This window comes from Pagrus major, chromosome 5, assembly GCF_040436345.1.
Source record: "Pagrus major chromosome 5, Pma_NU_1.0".
Taxonomy (NCBI): domain Eukaryota; kingdom Metazoa; phylum Chordata; class Actinopteri; order Spariformes; family Sparidae; genus Pagrus; species Pagrus major.
In genome coordinates this window covers 7,492,246-7,499,484 of record NC_133219.1, presented here as the reverse complement: position 1 = coordinate 7,499,484, position 7,239 = coordinate 7,492,246, and the positions used below count along the sequence as shown (strand labels likewise).

At 40.8% G+C, this 7,239-nt stretch overlaps 1 protein-coding gene across 1 annotated transcript in view; it reads right to left on the bottom strand.

Moving 5' to 3' along the window:
• Positions 1 to 312: 312 nt before the first annotated feature.
• Positions 313 to 7,239, bottom strand: part of LOC140995828 (TBC1 domain family member 10A-like) — a 12,669-nt gene continuing 5,742 nt past the window's right edge. The window contains exons 3-9 of the mRNA XM_073465949.1: positions 6,248 to 6,355; positions 5,562 to 5,668; positions 5,342 to 5,456; positions 4,570 to 4,635; positions 3,936 to 4,125; positions 3,678 to 3,832; positions 313 to 1,046 (exon numbers count right to left, since the gene is read on the bottom strand). Of these exons, the coding sequence (XP_073322050.1) occupies positions 519 to 1,046; positions 3,678 to 3,832; positions 3,936 to 4,125; positions 4,570 to 4,635; positions 5,342 to 5,456; positions 5,562 to 5,668; positions 6,248 to 6,355 (1,269 nt within the window). The 3' untranslated portion in view covers positions 313 to 518. The remainder of the gene's footprint in view (positions 1,047 to 3,677; positions 3,833 to 3,935; positions 4,126 to 4,569; positions 4,636 to 5,341; positions 5,457 to 5,561; positions 5,669 to 6,247; positions 6,356 to 7,239) is intronic.

Genomic DNA, 7,239 nt, shown 5'->3' with positions numbered 1-7,239 from the left:
TATAAATCAGATCATTTTTTTAATAAATGAGTCCCCTGGAGTTTATGTCCACTGCTTCACAGTACTGCTAATGCTCTCAATAGTGTTGAATTTAAGCGGACATATATAGAAAAACTGCACACACTGCGGCACCTTATTGTTCCTAAAGTCGCATCTAAACCGTGAAACAACTCAAAGAAATGACTTTGCTCCCAATAACTCAGTAACGTATCTCCCTGGAATACTAACACTGACTGGTCTGAATAAACGCAACAAAAGGAGGTAACATCAGCTTCATGTGGAGAAATGGCAAAAGCATCGACGTAGTTTTACACTTGCAGCAATGATTCTTTAGTGTATACCAATAATATTGTAGGCAAAATGGTGTCTTAAATGAATACAAAACACTCCAAAACTTGAATAATAGTGATGCTGGCCAATCAGAGGCCTTGGCAAGGCTGGCTGGTCATTGGCTGAAGGGTGCTGGTGCTTCATCCACACACACAAGCATACATGCACACACACTGACTGCTGTAGAGCTACAGGTATGTATCCTGGTCTGTGCTGCTAAGGCTTTGTGTGGATCGCTGAAGAGTAGATTCTTTGGCAGGAGGAAGGTCTGTAGGAGGTGCTTCTTGCTGGTCAGGTGAGTCTGTTTTAGTCTGTGGCACAATCTCAGGAGGGGTCTTGCCGTCAGGAGGGGTCTCGCTGGTGACTGGAGGTGGAGCTGGTGGCTCTGAGGGTGGAGGTGGAAGGTCACTAGGAAGAGAGTAAGGATTAGGGATCTCATCAATGGGCTTGGATTTTTTCATGCTTTTCTTCTTCTGGCTCTTCTTCTCCTCCTTGCCCTTCTTCAGCTGTGGAGTCGGCTGAGGTGTCTCAAGTACGATGGTGGGGTTCTGCTGCAGGTCCTGGCGCCTCGGCGGCTCAGCAAGCATGATGAGTCGGGCACCGTGCATCCTTGGTGGCGATTTGAAATTCAGCTCACCGCGGTTCTTCTTCCAGCGCTTCAGCTGGGTGTTGTTCTCCCTTTTCACTTCTCGCGCCGTCACTGGCACCTCCAGAATCTGCAGGACAGTAAGAGACACGTCACCAGGAATTCAAGGAACTGTGTAGCGGACAGTATGTTCCTTCCATGTTTGGCAGTTAGATTAAAACTCTGAACTTTGACTTCAGTAAATGCCAAAGAGCCTCAGGGCTGGTGTGGCTGTATGGTCACCCACTGTCAACACAACTCTTCATATAAGAGGCCGTATTGTTCGCCTGGACAGAGACTCACACAAAGCTTGGCACAGGAACCAGACACTGAGCAGCCAGCAGTCTCTCAATCGGTCTCTGTATCACTTTAATTCTGAGAGTCTCTGCTGTTTCCTTGACTACACTTCTGAACACTCGCTGTTCATGAGTAACACAACACTCCACTACATCACTATCAGTATTATTCCACTGTTATCTGACTATGTCATTATCAAAGAATGACATGTCTTAACCAAACTTGAGCATATGCTTTGGACATCTCAGCCTGCCATATTTGATGCTATTTATTTCGAAAAAGTGGGGAAAAACACCTTTTGCTTTTTCTGGATTTTCCATTTCTAACCTCTAGATTCCATTCAAATACACCCCACAGATTAGGGGCCGTGATTAACAGAAATCACTATTAAAAGTGGTTTTGAATGTCATGGTTTTGTAACCGTAAGGCTCAGCTACAACAGAAACACACGTTTTCGGTTCTTTCTCTCAAAAAGGGACTTTATGATAAATGATTTCTAATTTTTATTATAGAGTTGGGCTTTCATTTCAATGTAAACCAAGGTGACAAAGCAGGAAAAGGAGCATTGCACCATTTACAAATTATTAGGCTCACCAAAACGGCATATACCTGCATGAGAGATGTTCTTAATTAATTTCTTTCATTTTTACTAAAACTGCACTGTGACCTGACTTTTTGTTTATTTTTGTTTCTTATTTTGGACTGCATTATTTGGTTAGTGTATTATTTCTGTTTCAAAAGGCAGTAACTGTTTGAAAAATAGGAAGGTGACATGGATGTGTTTTTTTAAAACACGTGTGCAAATTACTAAGACGCACGCACAAATTACTAAATCGTTTTTAAAAAACACAGTATAAATACAGACTGCAGCTTGTTCTTCATGTGCAGGTGGCTGTTAAACAGGTAACAGAGAGAAAATCCCAGATGCAGTTTGAACTTTAAGGTTGTGGGTTCACAAAAAAAATCCAGCAGAAGCTTCATTTGTATGAAAATGAATAATCAGGATAACAGCAGGTGCATCAAACCCGACAGGTCCAATGAGAGATAAAAATGTGAGCGTGAAATAGAAACTAAACTCGCACAAACCACAAACCCAGATGCAGATCCAGCTGTTAGAGTTTCTCCAGAGATCAGCCTTTAGAAAAATAAAGTGATCATCCAGCAAAACTGTTTGCCTTCTGCTTCAAAGATATTTAAACAGATATAAAGGACAGGATTGGTTATAATGTAGGGCACAGACAGCAGCTGAAATAATGCAGAGTACTAACTGCAAAAGAAATCTGATTTTTATTTTAACCCTCCCATGAATCAAGTTCATCACAGCTTAATTTCCAAACGTAGGTCTAAATCATATTCACTATACCTTTAATCATGTCAATGTCTGAACTGATTACACTTTAAACTGCAGACAGCACGTTTGCTTTTAACACTTAAGTGATGCGTGGATCACAGGTTTATCCATGGACACCACGGAAATCTGTGGATTGGGCGGTCCAGGTCACAAAAATAAACATTGTGATTAATATCAGATGGGCTGCTGGTGGGTGAAGTAATACATGTCATTAATGAGGAAAACATCACATTACCTGCACCACAAGAAACGATATAAGTGTGTCTCTCCCTTAAAAGAGCTGTGCACAATTACGCACATGGCACATCAGTTTAACTTAACTTATTGATTATTTAAATCTCTCGACAATTTTTAGTTCTGAGTTATTATTTAAAGAATTATAGATGATGGCAGATTTGGCATAAATTCATCTGACGTTTCTACAGCTGTTAAACCGACTGACAGCTGATCCGAAATTACTAAAACATATTATTTATCCGCATTTCACGCACGCTATTACAGAGTAATAGTAATACGCGCATAAGATTTAGTAATTTGCCCACGCATTTAAAAAAAATGAAAAAACATCCATGTCAACACTGGGGCTCCGTAGAAGAAAAAAATAATTTTGAGGGACAAAATAAAATATAAAGAGGTATTTTTCCTTAGATTGTAATTACAACTATCAAAACCACCGATTACCAGCAAGATGTACACAAAGATGGGCATATGAAAAGCAAAATACTCACACAAACTGTATGGCCTCTATTTCCTCCTTAGGGTAGATTTAGGTTGATTTTGCAAGTGAACGGACAAAGAACAACTGAAAAAACATACTAAATCTACAGTATAACAAATGTATTTTAAAACTGCAACTGAGAATGTAATGTGGGTTTTGATTTACTGGAATTCCAGTCGTAGGAAAGGAAACATATCATAAGGACGACACAGGAAAAATATTCTAAGAATTTTGCATGGCCCAGCCCTTGTGGGATATAAACCTTTCAGCTTTTGGATTAATTTAACTTCTCCTGTATCTTGCTAAAGCTAAGCTTGCCAACAAGTGACTCAGAACACATTCTCCTCTGCTGTTACCTCTCTGACGAGGAAGCCCTCCTGCATGTATCGAGGCTCGATGGCCCTGAGAAGCTCCATGGTTTCATACTGGCCCTGGCAGGCCTTCAGCTTCTCCCGGGTCCCCAGCATGCTCTTCAGCAGCACCAAACCCACACGGAAGATTATCTTCACTCCTGGAGAAGAGCCAGGTGATTGAGTATCACTGAGTATGTACAGTAACTGCTTGTCTACAACATCTGGCACCACTGCACCAAAAGAGCTATAAGTGATTGTTACCGTCACAGAGGAACATGTCCCAAACACGCAGCACAGAGGCCCAAGGCAGCGTCCTAGAGAAGGCACACATAAACCATTCAGTCATGTAGAGGATGGGGTCGATCTTGTGTTTCTCCAGATGGCGGAAGGCTAGCGGGGAGACACGTCGCAGCAGAGCGAATAGGATCTCTCCATCTAACTGTATGGCTTCCTGAAAGAGACACAGGTAGGAAAGCATTAACAGAGAAAACAAAAGCCATTGTCCTCTGTACTGTCAGGGGTGAAACCTGAAACACGTGTGGAGGTTCATCCAATAAAAACAAACCAGTCCCAATCATGTTTTCATGAGAAACGTTTCAAGTCTCGTTTCCAACTAAAATTAAATACTTCATACAAAAACAATCACACTGAATGTTGCAAAATGAATTAGTCATGTTGCAAGTAAGTACTCCAATGTTAAATTATGGTCTGACAAGACTGACAACGCCCCACTGGTTTCATCAGCAAGTATCTGTCACACTGTCTGTTCTCAAGCAACAACAATGCATTCCAGTAATCATAGTGTTAATCTGGATTATAGTTCTGGTAAAGACAAAGTCAGATTTCCAACGCCTGGTGACGTCATCACGCATGCTTGCATGTGTGTCAGTCTTACCAGGCCAGGACTGTAGTAGCCAGGAAGATACTTCTCACAGATTTGGACCAGCCCCCAGAAGGCATCCTGTGGAAACACAAACAGCTGATGTCAGGAAACTCAGTGGAACCGTTTCTTTTTTTTTTACAGGACAATTAACTGTTCACATTTAAAGCAGGTTAATACCAGGACAATTAACTGTTCACATTTAAAGCAGGTTAATACCAGTAATTACTGGTAATTACTGGAAATTACTCAAACCTGTTTGTTTGCTTGACTAACCAGATTAACTAACAGAACTTTCTTTCCCCCATGACATTTTCCATAATACAGCATTTTGTTGGAGAAATTATTGTGCGTTTTATTGGAGTTGAGGGCTTTTGTCTACATCTACACCACTCAAACAAGTCACCATGGCTGTTGTCATACTGCTCTAAAAGCTGATTTATTATTCAGTCTCTGGAGCAGCTCCAGGTTTTATCTCCAGATGACATCATTGTGCAGTCTGTGTTGTTCAGATTAAAAATAGCTGTCCAAGGTCACCAATTGAAAGATAGCTGTAAAATGTGATAGGAAAAGCATTTTAGATGTCTATTTTAGGGGTCGATTTCACTTTTAAAGAGCAAAATAATAGCAAACTGTGAGGAGTTTGTGTTTTAGCACTGGCATTATCAGCCAATTTCTCTACAGCACAACACAATATTACAAAGCCTGACAACATATGGTGTGGTGACAGTACACTTTCACCAAACAAAGGAGTTTACACGGTGTTTACATTAGAGGGAGGGCGTACCTCAGCAGGCATGTGCATAAGCAACACAGCAGCGATGGGAGCCTGAGCCTGGCAGTATCCCTCCTCTGGTCTGTACAGAGTGTAGGCCTTCAGAACACGGAACAGGTCCTGCTGCCTGTGAAGGGTCAAAACACCAATACTCACAATAGTTAGACATTCAGATTGATGGTCTTTGTCATCAATTCCAGTGTGTCATGTCACATCATTTCAGACAGCCTACCCGTGTCCTCCCCTCGACACAAACATCTCGTGGAAAGGAAACTGTCGATGGAGGTCCTTCTCAATGACATCAACCCATTTGGGGTCACCAGGCTGGCTATCTAGCTCCTGACAAAACACATGAACAAGACTGTGAGAAAGACATGTGACTCAAGTCATTTGGTCCAAGTCTCAAGCAAGTCCCAAATAAATAATTCTTAGACAAATCTTATGAAGCATTTACACGGTGATTAAGCACCAATATTTTCCAACTGAACAGACAAACAGGGTTAACAACAGCCCTCTCAATCTGAAAATTAATTAAGATCAGGCTGAAAATGATTGGAATAATAGGGTCCACGTAGATGCAGCTACTGACATTATATGATTTCAAATTGATGCAATTCAGGAGGTGGATATTCTCTAAACTGTATTCAACAGGGAAATATTTGTATTCCACTACCTTGATTAATGATGCAAGATGAATAATGGCTCCTAACTTAATCTTACATTTTGAACCTATTGAACGTCAACTGGCTCTAGCCCTGTGTAGAACACATCAGGGTTGCAACCAAAATAACAACAACAACAACGGTGGCATGACCACAGTTTCAGTAACAACTTCAAATGAAATTTAAAAATGTAATGAGCTGAAAATACAACATAACAGAAGCAGCAAGGAGGAAGTGAAAGAGACACTGCTCAGACCTGAAACTTTCCTTGGTTCTGCTCTCTCTTCACCTTCCCCCCTGACAGATAGAGCCATGCACGACCTCGGAGGGCAGGAGGGATTCCTTTCTGGCACCGCAGCCTCACCTGAGACACAAAGGAACAAGGTTTCACCAAATAAGCAGGACAAAATGAGAATAAGAGTGAAAATGGCCTCCCACAAGCTAAGAAAGGCTTTATGCGAGCTGCTACCGTGTGTACAGTAAGTGGTAAAATCACTGGACCTGTCACTTGGTATTGGTTCCTTTTCTTGAATAAGTGCAGAAAGCAGTTATCTGTTACAACCCCACAGCTCACTGTCATCTACAGACCTTTTTTTACAGAGGACATTTTGTCATGTCACAGCAGTTAACATTTAGTACAAAGTTATTTCAAAATGTCTCGCGATGTGTGTCGGAAAACAAACTCCAAAAAGGAACCAAAAAAAACATCCACTAGTACTTACATTATTAAAATAAAATGAGTACAATTGATCAAATTAGTTGAATGTCGATTCAATTCCTGCTATGAAAAACGCCTATCAGAAATAATAACTTTTATTTGTATAGCACTTTTCAAGCTAGGAACACAAAGTGCTTTTCATAGACAGCATGAAATATTTATACATATAAAAAAGGCAAGTATTAAAATAGACGTAAGATCAGGTGGTTTCAGAACAGAGCTGAATTAAGCTAACAAATAAGACAAGAAGGCGAAAAGGCAAGTCTGTAAAAGTGGGTCTTAAGATGGGATTTAAAAGCATAAACAGTGTCAGCAGATTGGACACTGTTCCAAAGCTGAGGTGCCAGTACAGCAAATTCTCTACCATTTTTAGACATTAACCTGGACAGCTAGCAGGCCTAACCCAGCAGATCTAACAGGCCTTTTTGGACAGCAAAGAGTTAAGAGTTCACTGATGGCGCCTCGCCATATAAAGCTTTATTAGTCATGAGTAAGATTTCAAAATGGATTCTGAAAGAAACTGGTTATCA